General features: G+C 43.2%; 1 protein-coding gene across 1 annotated transcript in view; it reads left to right on the forward strand.

Moving 5' to 3' along the window:
- Positions 1-1,538: 1,538 nt before the first annotated feature.
- setd2 (SET domain containing 2, histone lysine methyltransferase) overlaps positions 1,539-23,807 on the forward strand; it is a 39,886-nt gene continuing 17,617 nt past the window's right edge. The window contains exons 1-15 of the mRNA XM_083761072.1: positions 1,539-1,940; positions 4,247-4,368; positions 7,973-7,994; positions 8,591-12,744; positions 12,858-12,989; positions 13,266-13,394; positions 13,869-13,992; positions 14,112-14,189; positions 14,500-14,597; positions 15,705-15,849; positions 18,151-18,285; positions 20,391-20,510; positions 20,943-22,067; positions 22,579-22,627; positions 23,389-23,731. Of these exons, the coding sequence (XP_083617198.1) occupies positions 4,340-4,368; positions 7,973-7,994; positions 8,591-12,744; positions 12,858-12,989; positions 13,266-13,394; positions 13,869-13,992; positions 14,112-14,189; positions 14,500-14,597; positions 15,705-15,849; positions 18,151-18,285; positions 20,391-20,510; positions 20,943-22,067; positions 22,579-22,627; positions 23,389-23,731 (6,683 nt within the window). The 5' untranslated portion in view covers positions 1,539-1,940; positions 4,247-4,339. The remainder of the gene's footprint in view (positions 1,941-4,246; positions 4,369-7,972; positions 7,995-8,590; positions 12,745-12,857; positions 12,990-13,265; positions 13,395-13,868; positions 13,993-14,111; positions 14,190-14,499; positions 14,598-15,704; positions 15,850-18,150; positions 18,286-20,390; positions 20,511-20,942; positions 22,068-22,578; positions 22,628-23,388; positions 23,732-23,807) is intronic.

Below are 23,807 nucleotides of genomic sequence, written 5' to 3' on the forward strand. Positions count from 1 at the left end.
TCATTGTTTCTGTGGACTTAAAATAATTGTTTAATTTGATGGGCTTGCTGCCCTGGAATTTGACCTTTGAGCACTCAAAAACACCAAAGGCCAAGTGGACAAGTTGTGAAATTCCAGGCCTGCATAGCTGACTTCACCACCACTAATAACTATAATCATGGTGGCTAAGAAATCCTAATTCATTCTCTCACTGAAATTTCAGAGAAAACCAACATAGCAAGATGCTCATTGTCAACATATATAGACTATAAACATGTGCAAACTATTATGGGCACAGGACTGTGACAACCAGAATAAGCCCTGATGGTGTGCATGAGTTTGGCAGCAGGTGTAGGATGCAAAGAGCTTAACATCGGGTCCCAGGGCTCCGAACCCAAACTGCACTGCCACTAGGGTGTGAAAGGATACAGTTGCATCAGCAGTTCAGAATTCTAGAGGCCGGTGTAACCGTCCGCACGCACGCACGCAGTCGCACACGAGCGCACACACACACACACACACACACACACACACACACACACACACACACACACACACACAGCAGAAGTGAACTTGTATTGCTTCGCCATCACAATATAGAGGTCATCCACGATTCTTTGTCAAAAGTACTTGTAGTCTTTAGGCAAGGATAAGGTGTTGGACAGGCAGCAGAAGACCAGCCAATGTGTACATTACTGCATGGATCCCTGCATGCACAGACACAGAAGGCTGTAATAATATGAAGGGTTAATTATGATACAGAACAAATGATATATATGATATATATTATGATAAGGGTTCATTATGATATTGCATGCATTTAATATAAACATGGGATGATGGGAACTGTATGGCTCCAATGTGGATCTCGGACTTCATGTGACCCGGCCCGTCCATCCATCCATCTAATATTTATGTATCTAAAATGTTTTAGTGCTGATTGTATATAATAATAATAATACTAATAATAGTTATAGTTATATTATAAAATATTATATTGCACTTTACATCTGAAACAAATCTCAATCTGCTATCACAATATCTATCATAATCAACTATAGAGCAAAAATGTTCAGCTGCCATTTTCAAGTTATTTCAGAAATGCAATTAATTTAGACAACACATTGCATTGGCAGGCTTTCTTGCAGACACACTGTCGTTTACTATTTGGTCAATTTCAACATTCCCAAAGGTTTTAGATATAGATGTTCTGTTTTAACCTTGTTTTGTTTTTAATCTCACTGTATGTAAATCAATTTGTGAGTTATAATCTCTGTGAGAAGTGCTATGTAAATAAAATGTACTTACATATTTACACTCATTCACTCACTGACTCATGGGCCAAACGCAAAACGCAAAGTGAAATTGCAGAGAGCATATATGTATCCTACATTCTCAATCAGATTTACAGTACAGTAGACTATGTGCTGTGCCAACAGCCTACTGCTGCACAGTTCAAAAGCAAAGTGGTATAATATAATATTGAACACCGTTTAGCGTTGGCGCCAGGTATGTTGTTGCCATCCCCACTCATCATGTGATGCTGAAGTAGTGCATAGCAGCAGCAAGAGTTACTGCTGTCTGGGGGGAGTTCTATAAAGTTAATATGCAATAATAAAAGTTATAGCAAGGAACCTCGCCGGCGCATGAAGTGTAAAGTCAACATATAACGACACACAGTGGGATGCAAACTCTTGCTAAGTTGCTGCATGTATGTATTATTATATTGGAGTCCTGAACTGGCTGCCATCATTGAGCTTAGTTAGCTTTAGCTTTGCAACATTGGAGCAGCAGCTGGCTCAGCCTGGCTGAAGCAGTGAGCCGAGGACCTTTTCTCCACATTCAAGCCCGTATGGATCACTTGACGTCGGCATATACATTGCTTGATGTGTTCCAGCGGGCCGATTGATGGTGGCATTGAAGATGGGGGAGCCTTATTATGACCGAAAGCACCTAGTAAAGTGAGTATCTGTCGATCGATCGTTTTGTTTTGCTATATTTTAAGTACCCCCCCCCCCCCCCACACACACACACACACACACAAGCATGCTAGCTGGCTAAGCCGGGTGTATGGTGATGGTACAGGTACAGGGGTCCTTTGTGAAATCCTCCCGCCTTGTCCGTGAAATTGGCAGAAAGTTAAATCCATCCAAGAAGCAACAGCAGTTATCATAACTGCAAAACAAGTGCAAATGAACCAATCCTGCAACGAAACTAACATTAGCCACACAGCTAGCTCACACTGCCGTGCCGGATGCTAGCAGGGTAATGCTAAGTAGTGGGCTAGTGGCTAATATAATATACTCTTCCTCACGCCAGCCTTTCGTTCGATACAGAACGACGCATTTTCTGAACTAAAAACGATAAATGTTCAACAGAATAAAGCTCGCGTCGACCTTCTTCCATCATGTTTGTCCAGCGAAAGGCTCGAGCCTCGTACGTCAATGTTTATTAGCAAAGGCAGTCTTGGGATCGTCTGAAACGACTCCGATGCTGTTCACCTCAGTAAACATCATAATTAATGTTCATGATTCTCACCTGTCGAAGGCATTATGCAATATTTATTATGACGACCATCTCCCCTTTAATTAAAACGGGATGAAATGTATCTCTGAACGTGGATACAGATTATTATGAAATATGATCGATGAGGTACATCATCGAGGTATTTTATTCTTGTTTGGCCAATAATAATCATGGAATAATTAGGCTCCTTGTCAAAACTATAGTATAGTATAGTATAGTATAACAACCACAATGAATGGTTGAATTCCCCCACCCCAAATATGAGGTCGAGGTGTCCGTTTAACCAAAACGATGTGACCCAAAACACGAAATCCGCATAATATCCACAATATTTCATGTTAATATTTAAGCATGTACAATATTGTGTACATGTGTGCAACGCACACAATCAGTAAAATCAGTAAAAATCCAGGTACTGGACACTAGCACAAAAAAGGAAATTCACTTCTCGTATTTAAAGATGGCCTTTGGCTGTTGCCTGTTAACGTCACTAACATTAGTTAGCTAGTTAGCTTAGCTGATCTGATGTCTGCAATAACCAAACCATTTTAACATTGTTAATCCAAAGAATCAGATCTTAAATGCCCGACAACTGCAGGAAAACTCTTTGGGCTGCATCTAGCCAATCCTTGTTAAAAATGCACTCTCAAAAACAGTGAGGTTTACTGGGACATTTAAGCGTGTTGTTATTAGCAAGTAGTATCAGTCGACTTTTAAAAGGCCTCGCTCGTCTTCTTCGCTAGCTCTTCGGGAACACGGGGCCATGCTGTGAAGAACAGCTTCCCTATTTATTTATTTTATTTCAATTCCGTCACTTTGTTTTGGTTTCTTTGATTAGTGTGCAGTTGTTGGCTGTTTCAAGTCAACCAGTTATTAAAAAAGAGCCTTTGTTCAGAATCAGATCACCACCAGACTGTCTGCCTGGTCACCCAGTCTCTGAGTGCCGATGATGGCATCTGTTGTTCTCTTCTCGGCAGTTTCCCTGGCTGCATCCATGTTTCTATTCCACTTAGTGGAGCACTATATAGGACAGGTTGTCGAGTACAACCTAAATTATCTTGGAAGTAAAGGATTAATTTTAGGTCCTCATTCTCATTTTCTGTAATCTGTAATGAAAATGTAGGATTATTAACAAGCATGTGTGTGTGTGGGGTGTAGCTTTAAATCCAATCAGGAGGTGCAGTGGCTTTCTCTGCCTCATTGAAACAATAGATAACACTCAACACTGTCTGTGTAGTAGGCTCAAGAGAAGACACGACCCAACAGTTGGAGGCATGACACATGTGTTTTCTTATGGGCTGCCTGACCCTTGGACTGATAGTACACACACACACACACACACACACACACACACACACACACACACACACACACACACACACACACACACACACACACACACAATGCAAACGGATTCTAATCAGAGTAGGCAATTAACTATAATAAATACTGCTACTACCACCGCACAGACCATACTATATAAAGCAGTACCTGTATCTATTGCCTGTTTTTGCGTTTCTCAAAGATTTGCTCCTTCAGACCTTCACCTGGCTCTAACATTGTGTAATTGTGTAAAATAAATAAAAAATATTGTGTCACAATAGTGACTTCCCCCACACTGTAATAAATAGTTTGTTACAACTGTATTTTTAGGGTTTGCATTCAAGCTTTGGCATGCCATTTCTGACTGTATAGCTGCTGACATGACCCAGTCTCATTTGATTCTCTTTCTTTCTTTTAGGTGTGTCATCAGTTTGGAGGGCTCACTTCTCTGAATTGGATTGTATTCGGTCAGCAGCCTCTACGACCCTTCTAACTATAGACGTGTCGTGCAATGGACGCTGTAATCAAGTCAGAGCTCAGGTATTAGACCCGCACATGTCTCTCTCGTGCAGCCCACAAATTAGGTATCAACTAGGGACAGATTTAATTTCCCTTTTGAAATTCAGTTTGTTGCCCATTGGGTCTGAGCTTATCTGCATACTACTACTACTCGTTGTTGTTATTGAGTACTTTTGATCTGTGGCTGAGCCTTGGGCTCAGTGTGGCTGGACTATGCTAGTGTGCTCCACATCATTTTCCTGATGTGCAATAACAAGTTTCAGTGGCCAATAAAACCTGATGAGGGTTGACATTATTTCTCTCCTTTTGATGTTGGGGCATTATTATTTTCACATTCTGTACTAGGTAGTTGATCACGCAAGCATTTTAATTGCCTGTTGGATTCTATGTAATAGCCTAATTATATTGACCTAATTTACTTTCCGACGGTTCCGAGGGTTATGAAAGAAAGCATATGGTCTTTTGGATAGGTTATTGCAAAAATGCAATTATTTTAAATATTGCTGTTATTACTTGCGCAAGCAGAGCGCGCAAGTAATGTTTTCGCCCGGTCTCTTCCGCCGTGACAGCTGTCCCGCCATTCGATGTTTATGCAGAAAAACATCAAATCTGTGCCTGTTTTGCTGGGACCAAATGACCACAAATGACCATATTTCTTACGTCATCATTTAGAGCTAGTCATACGTATACTATATACATAATCAGTAAAAATAGCAAATTGTGCCTGATCTGCTGGGACCAGAGTACGTGGTGTGTATATGTATGACTAGCTCTTAATGATGACGTAAGAAATATGGTCATTTGGTCCCAGCAAACCAGGCACAGATTTGCTGTTTTCTTGCATAAACATCAAATGGCGGGACAGCTGTCACGGTTTTTGGCGCAAAGTAACCACAGTATACCGCTAATCAACTTACAACTACACACTTTATTCAGTATAGAGTATAGAGTATATATGTATACGTATAATGTATATGCCTATATACTATATATATACTATATATATTTCTTACATCATCATTTAGAGCTAGTCATACGTATACTATATACATAATCAGTAAAAAATAAAATAGCAAATTGTGCCTGATCTGCTGGGACCAGAGTACGTGGTGTGTGTATATGTATGACTAGCTCTTAATGATGACGTAAGAAATATGGTCATTTGTGGTCGTTTGGTCCCAGCAAACCAGGCACAGATTTGCTGTTTTCTTGCATAAACATCAAATGGCGGGACAGCTGTCACAGTTTTTGGCGCAAAGTAACCACAGTATACCGCTAATCAACTTACAACTACACACTCTATATAGTATATATGTATACGTATATAGTATATGCCTATATACTATATATATACTATATATATTTCTTACGTCATCATTTACAGCTAGTCATACGTATACTATATACATAATCAGTAAAAATAAAATAGCAAATTGTGCCTGATCTGCTGGGACCAGAGTACGTGGTGTGTATATGTATGACTAGCTCTTAATGATGACGTAAGAAATATGGTCATTTGTGGTCGTTTGGTCCCAGCAAACCAGGCACAGATTTGCTGTTTTCTTGCATAAACATCAAATGGCGGGCTTTTGGCGCAAAGTAACCACAGTATACCGCTAATCAACTTACAACTACACACTCTATATAGTATATATGTATACGTATATAGTATATGCCTATATACTATATATAGTATATGCCTATATAGTATATGCCTGCTTTGCTGGGATCAAACGACCACAAATGACCATATCTCTTACGTCATCATTTAGAGCTAGTCATACGTATACTATATACATAATCAGTAAAAATAAAATAGCAAGTTGTGCCTGATCTGCTGGGACCAGAGTACGTGGTGTGTATATGTATGACTAGCTCTTCACCCAAACTTATATAGATAGAAACTTGAATCATACTTAATAATACTAGGTGTTTATATGCATAAAGTAGGTAGGTAGCAAATAGTTACATCTAAAAATTATACATTTCAAACGTTCCTTCACAGAGATACTGTGATTTGACAGTTTACAGCGGTCGAAAGGACTTGCGCGCTCTGCTTGCGCACTAGTTGGCCATTTATGGCCTACTAGTGTGCAACAAGCAAGTATGCACTCGACAGAGTGCAGTTCTAGTTACATTCTGTTATTAACCACCATATTTTGAAAAGCCACATTTCCAGACTTCCGGAACTGATCATAAACTAGGAAGTTGGACGATGCGTGTTTAGGTCCCATGTATCAGACGGAGCTAACCCAGTGCAGTGGAGGGCGTCACATCGTCGGCTCTGTGCCGTCAAATAAACCTTGTTTTTTACCAAAAATGCCATTTGGGACAAGGAATAGGAGATACAGGCGATTGAAAGAAACAGATAGAATGTTTATGGTGCCGACGATCTAAGATGGGCGACCCGGTGTTATGTTAGTGTAACACCAGCACAGAGCACAGTGCAGTACAGACTACGGTGTAGCACATGCACAGGTGCATGATGAGAGGCAGAACACAGACTACTGTACATAGTACGACAGCCAATAGTCTGACAGCCAATAGTCTGACAGCCAATAGTCAGACAACCAACAGTCCCAATATTCCAATAGTCTAACACCCCAACAGCACCACTCGGTTCAAATGTGTCTGATTTTTGTATGTATATATATATATATATACACACACACACACACACACACACACACACACACACACACACACACACACACACACACACACACACTGATCTTGAGAATCACAATTTTAGCCTTTGATTCTATTATGTAGGCCAAGGTCTTGCATAGCTCCATCCATTGTAAGACTTTACTATTTCAGTCACATCGTCTATATTTAGTCTTCATTCCTAGTGGTGAATTCCCATGCGTGTTTTTTTTCTTTTCTTTTTTTTTAACTTTCTGCCTATGAAGTGGCAGAGCCTGGCTGACCAGTATCAGCTCCATTTTGAATGCACGTTATATTACACATATGAACATACCAGTACTCTTTAAAATGAGTTAGTCCAGTGAATGCAGTACATGAAATGTTTGCACATCCAAACTAATGCAATTTACAGATAGTCCGTCCATAGAAAAAAAAAGCCTAGTGACAGTGTGCACCTAAAAATCTGAAAGAAAGATGCCCAGCAAATGGTTGTAAAAGGCTCTCGTTTGGTCAACAGATGTACTACGGAATTGTTGCACCTCAGACTATACAATCTGTTCGGAGATGCGAATTCATCCACCCACAGAACTGGGTGGGTGGATCACTAGTACAAAATGACATCACTAAGCAGTGGTGATAAGCGGTGTTCACCTCTCAGCAAACTTGCTGTTTTTACTCTCAACCCACCCACCCCTCCAATGGCGGCGCGTTCGGAAACACAGGGGGGCGGGGTCAACCCTCAAAGTGTATGATGATGTCTTATCAATAAGACACTATCCACAATACGTGGATTGGTGGAGAGTTTGGTGGATGGATTAATTTGCAACATGTTGTAGCTGCCTTTACACCCAGTAAATTAAGCCTACAAATTTAGTTTTTGTTTATTTTTGCAAAGCTTTACACTCAGGAAGAGCTTTATGAATGACTAATCAAATTAATCTCTATTTTGTCTTCCTATGTTCCTCTTCAATACCGGCAGAGAGGAGGGGAGTAGTACCTCGGTAAGTTCACAAAAATGCATGGCCCTTAACCCATTTGGCCTGACGTCGAAATTAAAAAACATCTTCTAAATTCTGACAGTTTTATTAAAAACCCATGTTTCTATGTCAGTTGTTCTCAAACATATTCATGTCAAGGAACCCCAAATATATATGACATTGGCCGCCGACCCCCATCTGAAAATATGTTGTTCCAGGGACCCGCTCAGTAGCACAGATTTGAGTTAAAAACTCGCTCTGAAAGAACATATATTGAAAGATTTCAGGTACATTTTCACGATTTTTCAAATGGCAGCTACAAGCTACAAGATCTACAAGCTGAGCTTGTAGATCTGCTATTTTTCAATAGCTAAATGCCTAAATTATAACATAAGTTTTAAAACACCAAAAGGGGTTCCCGCCCAAAATGGGTTAATGCTTTTACCTGGGCTTCTTTCTGCTTATATTGTACAAAGTCACCCTTTTGTATTAACCATTGGCTTAGGCCTTAGTGACATGTTATGGCTGAAATGAACAAAAAATTTAATTGCTACTGAAAAGTAAAACATCCATATCTTTTAGTTAACAGTTTTGGTAATGTTTCTATGTCTATGTTGTAGGTAACGGTTGAAGGCCTCACCAAGGCAGCTCTAACGAGAAGCCTTACTCCCAGAGTCATGCTGTCCAGCCATCTCTTGCCTAAAGGGACCAAGATGAAGGTGAACCTTGAGGAGCAGGGTCGTCAGAAAGTGTCCTTCAGCTTCGCTCCGACAAAGAAGCCGCTGCAGAGCTTGTTCTTCGTCCCCCCCAGCCCCGAAAAGTCTCCAATTGATCTCCCTTCTGCCTTGCCAGCTGCAACCTCAGCCCCTGAAGCCCCAGAAGTGCAAAGTGTGGAAAGAATTAGTGAGCAAAATAAGTCAACCTCACCAATATCAAAGTTGACCGCAGAGTTTCAGTTGCCTCAGATGCCAGTCGCCTCACCTCCACCACCACCACCACCACCACCACCACCTCCTAAACCTAAAATTGACCTGGGAAAGATACATTTTAAGAAGCAGATTCTCAGTGTCTCAGTTACTGAAGAGAAACCGACACTTAGTCCTGTGCCACAAGAGCCCCCTCCATCACCTCCACCACCTCCTCCACCTCCACCACAGATTTCAATAAAATCCTCAAGTAGAAGCAGAGTGGACTCAGTGGAGTTACCCTCACCCCAGCCTCAAAACATTATCAGTGACAGCCCTTCTGAAAAAGTTCACACAGAGTCCTCTGAGGCCGGGGTAACCCCCAGCCTTAAGAAGCCAACTGATTCCTCCCACTCAGGAAAAGATGGAGAGAGCTCCAGTAGCACTGAACAAGATATCACAGTAGTTAAAAGGAAAACCAGGTCCCAATCTGATAGCGCTCCCGCTGGGTCAGAATCTGATGGAGATTCAGGCCAGATGTCTTCCAGCCACAAATCAGTCAACCCTAACAATAAAGCACCACCAGACAAGACAGACAGACAGACAGGCAAGGAGTTGAAAAAGTCTTCCTCTGGGTCAAATACGGATGAAAAAGAAAAAAGTTGCTCAAATACTGATGAAAAAGAAAAAAGTTGCTCCAAGCGGAACCGCGACAGGTCTTCTAGTCGCCCAAAATCAGACTGGGATTCCAGACACACGTCTTTGCGTTCCTCTCGCTCAGACAAAGATCGCAGAAGGTCCAGATCTAGATCGCGGTCTCGGTCAAGAGGTTCTCGGACAAGTATGTCCCACTCCAGATCAGAAAGATCCAGAGGCGATCGAGGGTCACGGTCCGATAGGTCATACTATCACGACACCGAGCGCCGATCACACCGGAGCTCTCCACGTAGAGATAGAAGGAGCTCTCGCTCCCGGGCAGAGAGAACCCGGGACAGTTCTGACTCTGAAGATGATCACAGGAAGAACCGGACCAGAATGAACGACTCTAGTAGATCGTCCACACGCTCAAGCTCGCAGAAAGAATCCAAATCATCTTCTCACTTCAAATCTGAAAAGGACACAAAATGTATAGATACTCCGCACTCACCGGAAACGGATAAAAGAACACAGTCTTCTAAATCCGAGAGGTCTGAGAGGTCAATAAAGCGACAGTTTGACCCTGATTCTCAACATAAGGGTTCCCCTGAACCCGAGTCTAATCACCGTAAATCTACTACCCATCACAAGTCTGAGACCAGTGCTAAATCCAGTTATTCAAGTCACTCTCAAACATCCGAGAGGCGACACCACAAAAGCAGCTCCAGTGACTCTGAGGCAGATCACAAAGGGAAGTCCCAAAAGAAAAACAGTAAGCCTGACTCAAAGCAGACCACCACCTCCAAGTCATCCGTGAAAGTCAGTGGAATTGATAGACAATCAAAGGACATGTTTCACAGTCCTAATAAAATGCACACAGATTCAATCTCCACTGAATCCCACTCAAGAGACCGGAAGGAAAAATCTGAATCCCAGCTAGATGATTCACGCCAGAGGAAAGAACAAGGCAACAGTGACGTTAAGGAGGCGGTCTCATCTCTTGATGTGAATTTGCAAGAACTGTCTTCTAAAAGGATACAAGAAACGGACTCTAGTTTTGAAACTGAGAATAAAAATGCATCTGTTGTAACTTCTAAGAAAGAATCTGGTGGTCACCCGCCTATTATAAATGCTGTCCCAGTAGAATCTTGTGTTTTCAAGGATAGCCCTCTACCACTGGCCAACTCTGAAACAGTTAGCTTACATGTATGCAGTAGTAATGATATAACAGCCAGCCAAGATAAGGAACTTGGTCAGTGTTTATTGGCGCAAAATTCATTAATTGGTACGGCAGATTTCCCTGTCAATGACCTTGAGCAGCAGAACACTATATCAGAGCATGTCAAATTGACTAAATATGTGACTATCAACATGCAGTCTTGCACAACCTTGCCTCTCGAATCAGATTCATTAGACCTTGATCCTGAGAACCAGCTGCCACCTACAAGTGAACAGCACAACACAGATTCAACCACAAGAAAGAATATCTCGAAAAAATCACGCTGGGATATTGCAAGACAAGACAACTGGGACAGCGATACTGCACAAAAAGTACTGTGCGAGCCTACTGTTAACAACGTAATTTCTGTCAAAAACATAGAGTTCGCTAAAGAAGCTAGCCAACAAGAGTCGCTGGGAGTCAAAGACGATAGCCAACAAGAAGCCCAGACACATTCCAAGTTAGTAATGCAGGTAGAGACTATTGAGCAGAAGTTCACCGCTGTTTCCCCGTCCTCTCTGAAAGATGCACACAAAGACCAAAGTGAGCCTTCACAAGCAGACACACGTGGCACCACCAATGACCAATCTCTCTCGAACCCCCCTGGTGATGGAACCGTGGAAGATCCTTTGCATGTAAATGATACCTCACGAGACAAAGTCACAAATATGGAAAGCTGGAATGGTGGCAGTGCTGAAGAAGCATCCATTGAGAGCGCTGTCAAGGACAAACCAGTTAAGAGAAAGTTGCTGAGTCAGGACGGGTCAGGACCGAGTGAGGGCAGTGACAGTGATGACTCCGAGTACGACTCAGATAGCGTAGATGCGAATAAACGGTTGCACTCAGTCGTGGTAGTGCCAAAGAATTCTTCACTAACACTGGACACACAAGACACGGCAGCCTCTGTATGCAGTCAAATGAACAGCTTAGAGCAGCAACACAATAAGGCATCTGACCTGAACATCAGTAAAAACCCGGTATGTCCACAGCAAAAGCATAGAGCTGTTCCTGTGAGTTTCGAGGACACCAGTGGTGCTAGGATGAACGAAAACGTTATGCCACGCGACGGCATGTGTCAGTCCCAGAGTAATATGATTGACAGCACTAGTCAGTCGGAAGGTTCCGCCATTTCCATCGCCCAGCCTTATAAGGATCCTTATAACAGTGCCCAAAGACCAAAGGGCAGTGAACCAGCGAACCAGGGTCCCTTCCACAGCCTTGACAATTCCTACACGGAGAAACAGCATGACGCGAGAGGCAGCCATGGTCGGATCCTCCCCCACCAACACGAAGACTTCTCTGTCGATATGGATATCGACGGAGAAGACGGGTTCAGTCAACTGGAGCAGCCCAGCAGTACATACCAGCAGCCTGACAGCAGCTACGGGCCACAGTCACTGAACTCTAGACACATCATAATAACCTCTCCGCTGGGACAGGAGCTCCGGCCAAGCAACGCCTCCTGGACCTGTCAGCCCCCCGTGTTTCAAACCAGCAGACAAGCCTACCTCCATGTCCCCCAACATTACCCAGACCCCGTTTGTCAAGTCCACCCCGACTCCCTGACTAATGACCACGGGGAGGACAGCAGTCATGGTAAAATCACTGTAGAATGCAATGGACCCTTCGGGTCGTCGTCGCCTTTTGTCCAAGCTTATGAAATAAGCAGCAACAGCAGGGGTCCTTCCAGCGAGGGCTCCGCTCTCCCAGAGCCCCCGAGAGAAGACAACCTCAGGCCCCATCGAGGCCGGGGACCTCCTAAGAAAAGGCGTCCAGAGATCGAGTCCGATTCGGACAACGAGGCGGAAGCCGGGCCTGCTGGTAAGAGGGATCGCCAAGTGGAAAGCGATTTGTCCAAGGAAACCGCCGTCAAGACTGAGGCGCCGCCGCTGCTGCGTCCTTTACTCAATCTCGTGGACTTCCGAGATTCCAGCAAGTGGCGAGAGCAGTCCAAGTCAAAGAAGATGCCACCTTACTTTGACCTGATCGAGGAGAACTTGTATCTGACTGAGAGGTATGGCATTGGTTTGGCTTAATTGTTTGTTTTTTTACTTAATAACATAACAAAGAAATTATAAAAATGTCACCCAAGCTCGATCGTTGACCGTTGAATGTTCTCATGTGCAGAAAGAAGAGCAAATCTCACAGAGACATCAAGCGAATGCAGTGTGAATGTGGCGTACTTTCGAGAGAAGAGCGATCCAAAGGAGTGTTCGCCTGTGGGGAGGACTGCCTCAATCGTTTGTTGATGATTGAGTGGTGAGTTGTTACAAAATACCTGCCATAAAGCTAAAATAGATCATGTAAGAACTTCACACCTCTGTTATTATATCAAACGCAATATCAACTGATAAAACCTGTGAATGTGTTGATGAAATGCTAACACGGTTATGTAACTTGTTGCAAACCACTAGAGTCCCTTTCTGGGCATCAAACATTTGGCAAAAATAGGTGAAGAGATTTGGTGTGGTTAAGGTCATGATGAACAGAATGTGTCTATGCTTTCTCTTCTCATTTGAAATATTTCCTCCTTAGCTCATCACGGTGCGTGAATGGATCGTACTGCGCTAACCGGCGTTTCCAGATGAGGCAGCATGCTGATTTTGAAGTTATTCTGACTGAAGATAAGGGATGGGGACTACGGGCAGCTAAAGACCTAATATCGTAAGTCTGTTCAAAATCCATAATCACTTGAAACCCAGAATCCCATTCCTGTGGCTTAAAATAGTATATCTACAAGCTCACAATGTGTAGTAGGACATTTGGTCTAGAATGAAAATAGCGACCCAACTACTGAGAGCGCCAACTCGGGTCCAGTTCACTAAGTCTAAAGGGTTTAAGTATTTAAATGATACCAGGTGTGACCCGGTGGCTCACACAGTTAGAACTATAGTCACAGGCTTGTTTTAATGCCCCTCATTCAGATTTACGCATTAGCCACTCTTTCCTGTCTCTTGACTCCATTTTAAGCTGAAGTATCTCAATCTTTAAAAACTGATACAGTACGTAATTATCCTATTCCGTGATGAACATAATTGTGGGTTATACTGTACACAAGTGCTAAAAGAAAACATTCTCAGGGGTTGTAAAGGTAAGATTGACAATACATTTGTGCTTTGATTTTTCTTTCTTCTTCAGAAATACCTTTGTTTTGGAGTACTGTGGTGAGGTGCTGGATCATAAGGAGTTTAGGACGAGGGTGAAAGAATATGCTCGCATGAAGAACATCCATTATTACTTCATGGCTCTGAAGAACAATGAGGTGAGCTTGACATGGAGGACTATCTTCTGTTTTTTTTTCAGACCTAGTTGATTGTGGTCAGAGTCGTGGTGCATACAGTATGGGTGGTTTCAGCACACATCTCTATCATGTCTCCTCAGATTATTGACGCAACGCTGAAGGGGAATTGTTCTCGTTTTATGAACCACAGCTGTGAGCCCAACTGTGAGACGCAAAAGGTATGCTGTAAATCTCCGTAAATAATCACTGTAAAATCTAATATATATTTGTGCTTCAATTGTATTCGTAATAAACACCTACGATGACATTACCACAGACACTAAAAGATGCCAACAAAGAACAAAGGCAATAATAAGAAAGATATAGAGTCTTTCCAAGTATGTCCAGAAGGGTGACCAAAACTGAGAATTGTCCGATTACCAATTACTGGTAACATGATAACAACTAAAAGGATATTATTGCAACTATAGATGTTCAGTTCACCTGTCGCTAGCTAAATTATCTGATGGATCGTGTCTCTCCTTTTAGTGGACCGTCAATGGCCAGCTTCGAATTGGGTTCTTCACCACCAAGGCAGTCTCTGCGGCGACAGAACTCACATTTGATTACCAGTTCCAGAGATACGGGTTGGTCTTCTTTATCATCACTTTGTGTTCATATCATCCCTTACTCTGCATTTTGTATATATTATGTCAACTGTCCTTTTTATTAAGGAGTTCTGAAATTGGATTATGTTTGTGCTGGTGATGATGGTCATTCCCACATGGATTAATGTTCTCAGTCACCACAACCTATTTCAGTCATTTAGATTCCATAGACGTCAGCGTGCCTTTTATGGAAGCCTGCTATGCACCGAAAATAGGCTATCGACTACAAGCTTACGTGTTGTAAATTTGTAGCCTATTTTGGGTTAATTGGTAGTTTAAGATGGAGTATTTGAAGTGGTTGAACTAGGATAAAATACATGTTCAATCTGGCATTTTGTTGATGGGTGCCAGCCCCTCCTATGCCCAGCTTTGTGTGTTTGATTGGCGGATCAAAGTACATAGTGAGGATAAAAAGTGAGGACAGGAAAGTGAAGACGGAAAAGTGAGGACGCAAATTGTGACTAGCCAGAATGAGAAATTGTAGGGGGCACGGTGGCACAGTTGGTAGTGCTGTCGCCTCACAGCTAGAAGGTCCTGGGTTCGATTCCCGCTCAGGACGCTGTGGGTGCTGGCGGCGTGTTTCCTCCTCCGCGTCATCAGTGCCCATACCCGAAGGCGGGGTTGGCGAAAGGGCCTTTCTGTGTTGAGTTTGCATGTTCTCCCCGTGTCCCCTAGGGTAGGTACCCTCACAAAAAACATGCAGTAATCCTGGTCACTAAACTGCCTCCCCCTGGCCAGCCTGATGGAGGGGAAAGGAACTGGTTGGAATAACGTGTTCCTTCCACGCGCTACGTCAAACCAGGGAAACTCCCCCCTGTCAGGTGTAAAGGAGCAACTTGGACACTCAGGCATGAAGGAAGCATGAGTTCAAGTCCATTGCTCTCCCCTTGTCCCCCATATATGGGGACTAGGTTGGTGGAGAGAGCCCAGGATCACATTAGATAATTGACACAGGGGTGAAAAATGGGTTACAAAATCGTGGGATAATTTTTATTTTTTAAAGAATGAGAAATTGTTCATGAATCACAGTGTGGTGGCTCCTTTCTCACTGTCAAATCTTCATGCTTTAATCCATGTACCCACTAGCAAAGAGGCCCAGAAGTGCTTCTGTGGAGCTCCCAGCTGTAGAGGCTTCCTGGGTGGAGAGAACAGAGTCAGTGTCCGAGCAGCTGGAGGAAAGATGAAGAAGGAGCGCCCTCGAAAGAAGGAACCAGTCAGCGCTCTCACTACGGTCAGTCACGTTTTAGATTTATAGCAGTGTTTCTTAAGCTGTTTAATATAGGACCTTGAGAAGAACAAAAACAGGGGAGTTGTTTTCACTTATAGAAAAAGAAAAAAGTGTAAAGTGCCTTTCAAATGGGAAGCGAGGAACGCACACGTTGCCTGGATCGACGAAAGGTCTGCTACAGGTCTGTTGAAGAGGGGCACGACAACGCAAGCTTAAAAAAAAAAGCTAAACAGATAGCAGATCTACAAGCTCATAAAACTTGTAGGTCTGCTATTTTTGAAAGATTTAGAAAACGGATTTAGAAGATTTTTTTTAGGTCAGGCCTAAATGGCTTAATGCAGATACGTTTTGGTCGCTCTGACCCTCATCAGACCTGATGGACTGCTCTTCTCATTCTGCTTGGACATGTTATGTATCCTGTATCTTGTCACGTATCTCCTGGTATGTCTTCCCGAGCTCATTCTCAAAACAGTTGTTTCATCTCGCCCTGTTAGCTGTAGTTGGAAAAAGAGTAGTAGCCGAGTACTTAACACATTAAAACCGAGAAACCACTATTGTAGTATTTTATTTTCTCAAATCTTATGCTTCTGTGGGTCCCTGGAACAAAATGCTTTGAGATAGGGGTCCACGGCCTAATAAATATAATTTTGGGGGTCCTTCACATGAAATTATGTTGAGCACCACTGATACACAGTAGCAATATAAGTTTTTCTGAATTATTATTAATTATAATGTAGAATACATTAAAGATTCGGGTCCTCATGTGTTAATGTGAAAACGGATAACTACACCTGTACCATTATGCTGCCAAGTGCCATGGCCATTCCTGTGTTAATTCACACCGCTTAATCCCTGATATGATTCATTGGGGTTTACAAGTACATACATTCAACCAGTAAACCTGACTATGATTGTAAGGTGGACGATATGAATGTATGAAGCAAAAAGCACTTCACGATTGACCAGCCGATGTAAATAAAGTTATACTTGGAATCATTTGAAAGTGTTAATTATTCCCCTCAAATGTAGCGGCACAAAAGTGGAGGCCAAGAGTGGCCAGATGGTAACCGCAAGGTTGCCAGTTCGAACCCGGGCTCCCCCAGAGTTAGTGTCGAAGTGTCCTTGAGCAAGACTCTGAACCCCTAATTGCTCCTGATGTGCTGGTTGGTGCCTTGCATGGTTTCCGCTGCCATCGGTGTATGCATGTAAATGTATACATGTAAATGCAATCTATGTAAAGCACCTTGGATAAAGGCGCTATATAAATGCACCATTTGCTGGAATGCTTTATAACCTGCAGTGCTGATATTAAGGAATAGCTGCAGGAGTGGTGCAACCACTCCTACAAGCAGCAATGTCTGTGTACCTGTGCACCTGTGTAGGTACCTGTGTGAGCACGAGTATGTTACTTATTTATACCAGTAGGGGGCACCAGAAACAGAGAGGGGTATTGCTGTGCCTGCTAATGAGAGAGAGAGAGGGGGGGGGGGGGGGGGGTGGGGGGGGGAATTACACCACTCAGTTCACACGGGTGTGATTTTTTTTTAATGACTGGGTGGGTTTTGGTCTGACTTGGAGATAATTGCTAGTCTGAGATGCAGTGACTGCAACCATCCGCAAATAACACAAAAGACTGGTTGTTTTAAGGTCACTTCCTGTGTGAGTGATCTCTTCGTCCCACTGATTGCAGAATGTAGTAGATTTGTCATTTGTGATCAGTGTTTTTAGACAAATTATTTCATATCAACTGACGGTCACACCATGTTAGGCAAGCTGAAGGGGAGGTAACTGTTTGACAAAGGTACAACTGATTCTTACTCATCCATATTGTTCTGTTTGTTTTATTTGAGTTTAATATGACTTTGTATGAAAGTCAAGTAACTGTCTTTTTATTTTATGAAACATCTGTAACCAGAGTTACAAACCTGATCATCACGCCAATGACACTACTCATTCAACAAGTCAATGTTTTCCTATTTTTTTATTGGAATCCTGTAAAGTAAAACAATATTACATTTCAAATGCATTTAGTTATACATTAAAAGATAATCCAATTACAAAAAGGCAGGTTTTCATAGTAAACTGCGACCTACAGTCGCAACTAGTTTGTATGCTACTAATATAGACTGAAGTAATGAAAGTGGGTGCATGTTTGGAATTGTAACTGCTGAAATCAATGCTATAGCCGTGTTCCGATATTAACCTGCAGCCCACGTTAAGTGAGGGTGGGGGCCGCATGTGGCCCCTGGGCCGCCGGTTGCCCATGTCTGTGCTAAGCTATTGCTCGTCTCTGGTCCCCTCCAGGTGGATGAAGAGCTGGAGGCATTGCTGGAGAACGGCGAGGGTCTGTACGACGAGAAACAGGTGGTGTCTCTGTGCAGGCTGATGGTCCGCGTGGAGACCATCGAGCAGAAACTCACCTGCCTCAAGCTCATTCGGGTGAGGGGTCCAAACCATTGAGTTTCCTGAAAGTTGTAACCAGTTGTAACCAGAGAAATGTAACCAGTACTAGTGGTGTGTAGCACCTGCAACCTCACGATGGATACGTACAGAGGCCACAACACGATACAGTATATATCTATATACGATATTGTATACAATATTATTACGTTTATTCCAAATAATGACCGTGAATTACTGAATTTACTACAAGAGCTATTCTTAGTTATTCTGCAGCAAAGGCAAAACCTTTTAAGTATTGCACAAATTCAATAAAAAAACACTTTAAATAAAAATAAAAGCCACCTTGTGGCGTTATTGTGCATTGCACCCACACCATGTGTTATATGTCATCTGGAGTTAGAGTAGGAGTATACAGGTATATCGATATATTGCCATATCGATTAATTGAACCCACCATTAACCAGTAGGGTATCTACATGCATGATTCCAGTTTATCTAGATGCATTGCATGGTGTTTACGAAGAGTTGTTAAGCAGCATGTAGTGGGATAAAGAAATGGATAAACTATAGAAGAATTAGCAACGAATTAAGAGTAATACGTTATTACATATCACTCATTAAAAAAATATATTACTTATTACTTGGAATCTAGAGTAATATATTATATTACATATTACTTTTGCCCCCCCACCCGCAAAAAAGGGATCCTACAACAACACAATCTGTTTAGTCAGCTTCTTTTAGAACAGAATTAAATTGTTTTGAATAATAAGAAGAAGAGTCACCAATCAGCCAAAAAGGCTATAAAATATAGCAGCATCTCTCTTGACCTTTTAAATGAAATGGTAGCCAACAAATCCTGAGTAATATGTAATATGTGCTATTCTTTTACAAAGTAATATGGTATAATATTACTGTTTTGGCAGAGTAATACCTTCTTTACTCGTTACTGGGTACAGTAATGTTACAGTAATATATTACTAGTAACTTTACTAACTTGTTACTGCCCAACACTGATAAGGCTTTCCCAATGCAGCCACGGCCAAACATGGAGTGTATCAATAATCAAACTTGAAATTAAAGGGTCACGTGAACGATGGCCATGTGGTGTATGCAGGAAACATACACCAAGTATAAGAATTGTCCATTCTTATGTTGTACTTCTCAAACATCAAAAGAAGACAAAAAAGGGTATTGCGTCGCACACACTGGCAAGAGTGAATTCATCAAACTGATGAAGGCTGGATAGCCGAAACGTCTGTCAACCCATTTGTGACGTAGAAAATTTAAAAAAGTTAAAATTCCCTCCTGCCTCTTGTGTGCGACCCAATACCGTTTTTTTGTTCATCTAAATCAGGGGTGCCCAAAAGGTAGATTGTGATCTACCAGTAGATCACAATTTTTTTTGTTCATCTAAATCAGGGGTGCCCAAAAGGTAGATTGTGATCTACCAGTAGATCACAAAGGCTGTGCAGGTAGATCACAGCATGGCATGGTCCTAAGAATATAGTTAATTTAAATAGGACTTGAATTAAGGTGACTTGTCAGCTCAAACCCACAATGCAATACTTTGTTTTCAAGATTGTTGTGCACAAACGTCAGTAGCATTACAAAGTTACAAACAAAAAAACACCCTACCAATTCCATTTTCCCCTCCATTTCTCCATTCCATGTGTGTTTGTCTTGTCTTGCGGTACTGTATGTAACGCCCGCGACGCTATCCCATCAGCCCCCTCAGGTACATTTTTTAACAAATTTCAGCAACGGGATAATATTTTTTTTGTGGGTAGATCTAGTTGAGCTGGTCATTTTTGAAAGTGGCTCTCAAGTCAAAAAAGTGTGTGCACCCCTGATCTAAATGGATAGCGCGCCAGAAGTCAGAGCACGGTGGTTAAAACTAAAGTAATGCATCCCCCCCATTATGTGCACACTTGCTGGTCCTACCTATTTATATAACCTCGGGTCCCCACAGTGTTAACTCAACTCAATTCACAAACAAAACGGAATACTAACAAAAGCTAATGATAAACAAGGAAATACTACTATTAATGTAATCTCAATGAAGAAAACATCTAAAATAATCAATCAATACTACTAAATGGCTCCACACGATATAACTTGTCATGCGTTTGGTCACCCAGGATACCCAGAATCCGTCGTGCTTGAAGCAGTTCCTGGACCACCACGGCCTGTCTTTGTTGTGGATCTTCATGGTGGAGCTGTCGGAGGCCAAGGGCAACAACATCAAACTACAGTTCGAGGTGAGATTTGAAGGTTCCGCGTCTTAAAACTATCCTGTAAAGTAAATGGAGGGTATGCGCGTGACATCATCATCATCATCATCACACCCGGAAGGTATGCGGGAACGCCTACTGAGTGGCATTGACAGCCCATACTATCTAAACAAAAAAGTCTGATTCCATTAAAAAGACGTCAAGCGACGTTAAACTCACTTTGCCACTCACTTCATGCATGCGTATACCCTCTATAAATGGCTTCAGTGCATTACTATAACCACTTCAGCCCCTGATGTCCCTCATTTTTGGCATGTCATTGTAGGCAAAACAAATCCCCTAAATCCACCAAAGAATTTGTTACAATGAATTGTACAATAACAAACATTGGCAGTTGTGTTCCACATAAGGTATTGAAGCTCTCCGACTGCTCTCTGACTGTTTTTTTTTCTTCTCCAGATTATGAAGACCCTGTCTGTGCTGCCCATCTCCACTAAGAACATGCTGGAGGAGAGTCGAGTGCTGACCTTCATCCAGCGATGGGCCCAGACACACGCTCTGCCTCAGCCGGCCGAGCTGGACGGCTATTCCAGCGAGAGCACCTCTCGGGCCCAGACGCCCCTCAACACTCCCGACGGCTCCTCCTCCTCCGCCAGACTCGGCCCGGAGCTCGACGGCGACACCCCCAAGCGGGCGGTGTACCGCCGCCTCAAGATCATCAGTGAAAACAGCCTGGACAGCGCGCTCTCCGACGCCAGCAAAGCATCCGACGTGGGGAAGGACGAGGAAGAGGAGGAGGAGGAGGAGGAGGAGGATGAATCGCGTTCCGGGCTGCTGGATGGTAAACCGGCCAAGACTGAGCTGGTGAGTGAAGTCACTGTGACTCCAGCAAAGGAACAGTCGGATGAGCCAATGAAGGAGGAGAAACGGGAAGAGGCCGAAATCTGTCCCAGCAGTGTTCAGCCTCCATCTCAGCAGCCACAGGAGGAGGAGGAGGAGGTGGAAAAGGACAAAACAGAGGAGGTGGAGGTAGAGCACGGGGATGCTGGCGTAATTGAGGAGAAAAATGAGGTGCAACAGGAGGAGGGGGCGAATGAGGACGCGAAGGTGACTACTGTGGGGGAGCAAGAGAACAGGGAGGAAAAGAGCAGCCGGGCAGTGGATGAGGAGGAGGAGGAGGCAAGGGATGAAGGAGAAGAAACCTGCACTGAAGCGCAGGAAACAGAGACTCAGGTCGCTCAAACGGACGTTCACGAAACAACAGCTGAGCCACCCGCAGAGCCCAAGGACGCAACATCGGAGGTAAAGGAAGCCGACAAACCTCCATCAAGCATCGAGCAGCAGTCTGAGGTGCCCCCCAACTCCGAGACCCCCACAGAAGCCAGCACTACCCCAGAAGCCAGCACTGCCTCCGAGGTCACAGTGGCTGCAGTGGGAGAGGCCGTGGCAGTGAGCACTCCTTCTCAGGACGAAGAAGAAGGGCTCTCCGACGTGGAGAGCGAGAGGAGCCAGGAGCTCCCAATCAGCAACGTGGACATCAGTGGCTTGGCCGCTAGACTCCTGGATAGCTGGAAGGATCTGAAGGCAAGGATACATACTCACACTGACACCCAATGTCACATTTTCTACTAATATCTTTTTGTTATTGATATAAGTCATACATAAGTTATAGACAGATAACATACACGGCCGTCACAATTACAAATTTAAGTTGCTGAATAATTGTCACACAAATATTTTGTGTGACAATTTAATGTCACACAATTTAAGGATTTAATGTTTTTTTCTAAATGTTTCAATTTGTATTTCTGTTTGCCTTTTAGGCCTTGTAATCACAAATTGCACAGGGCGGTTACATATACAAAGAAATCACTGACACATTTAATCATTTAAAAAAATGTTTTCCAAAAAATGTTTTTTTGAAAAATGCTTGAAAATGTATGGACGTTTTTTCAACATGGAAACGATTGACGATTAAGCAAACATAATTGTGACAGGCCTAAACATACATAGAAGATAGAACATAAAACATAAAATGTAGTGCATTGTTATTGTGACTTTTGCAATTAATTGTAATTTATGCTTCTTCTTTTAGGAGGTGTACAGGATACCAAAGAAGAGCCAGGTGGAGAAGGAGACAAATGGTGGGTTCATCTCTGGTCATTGTTGAATTTAACTGAGTGAATGGCTCCCCAAACATGCCTATGTGACAATCACTCCCTTACTATGCTACCAACAATATGCCTGTATCTTTCCTTGCTCTACACAGCAATGTGTGCATTTATTTTATCCCACAGCCAGTGGCTTGCAAAGTTGCAGGCTTTTCATGTTTCACATTCAAATCAAATGGTCAAAAAGTAGCTCAACAGAAATTTCCCAAGCGTTTATAACAACAGACTAAACAGACTGTGCTCTGGAATGTTCTAGGTCAGTGGTTCTCAAAGTGGGATCCGGGGACCCCTAGGGGGTCCTTGAAGGATTTCCAGGGGTCCGCACTCCCCAGCAAAATGTGTTAACTTATATAGCATCACAATTAACCCTGTTGTATAATTACTATTCGAAAATAGCGATGTGATTGTTATTTTCAGTTAACACAAATCTTCTCTTTTGGGGGTCCCTGGTACAAAATATTTTCAGTTGGGGGATCCGCAAATGCGTATATGAATATGGGGGTACTTCACATGACAATGTTCTAGGGCTCTCACTGAATAGCTCGTTCAAGCGAAGGTCGCTTCAGTTGGTTTTTCCAGCTGGGGTGAAGATAACCAGCCGGCCGCTCGCGTCGTCCCATTCGCGCAACTTCTCGTCTTTGCATTGGCTTTGCATGTAATCGCGCCGCTCTAACTATCCAGTTTTTAACGTACAGCTTAACCCTCTCAAATGGCCTGATCATCTCTTTTTGCAGATCGAAGTCGAGACCGAGAAGCGCCCCTGACCCCGCGGACCCCCTCTGGCAGTCGGGAACGGGAGCGGGAGAGAGAGCGAGAGCGGGACCGCGAGCGAGAGAGAGACCGCGAGCGAGAGCGAGACAGAGACCGGGAGCGCGACAGGGAGCGGGAGAGAGACCGGGACCACGACAGAGACAGGGACAGGGACCGAGACTGGGACAGAGACAGAGATAGGGACAGAGATCGCGACCGGGATCGAACCGGGGACAAAACGCCCCAACGCAGCTCGGAGCGCCGGCGCAGACGCTCCGCCTCACCCCCCTCGTCTTACGAGAGGAGCAGCCGAAGAGCTGAGGAACGGTATGGAAGCACTTTACTTACTTACTTACAGTTCACTTTGGTTTGACTTAAAGCTGCTATAAGCAATAATATGTCA

The sequence above is a fragment of the Protomyctophum parallelum genome, assembly GCF_964188405.1.
Source record: "Protomyctophum parallelum genome assembly, chromosome: 3".
Taxonomy (NCBI): Eukaryota; Metazoa; Chordata; class Actinopteri; order Myctophiformes; family Myctophidae; genus Protomyctophum; species Protomyctophum parallelum.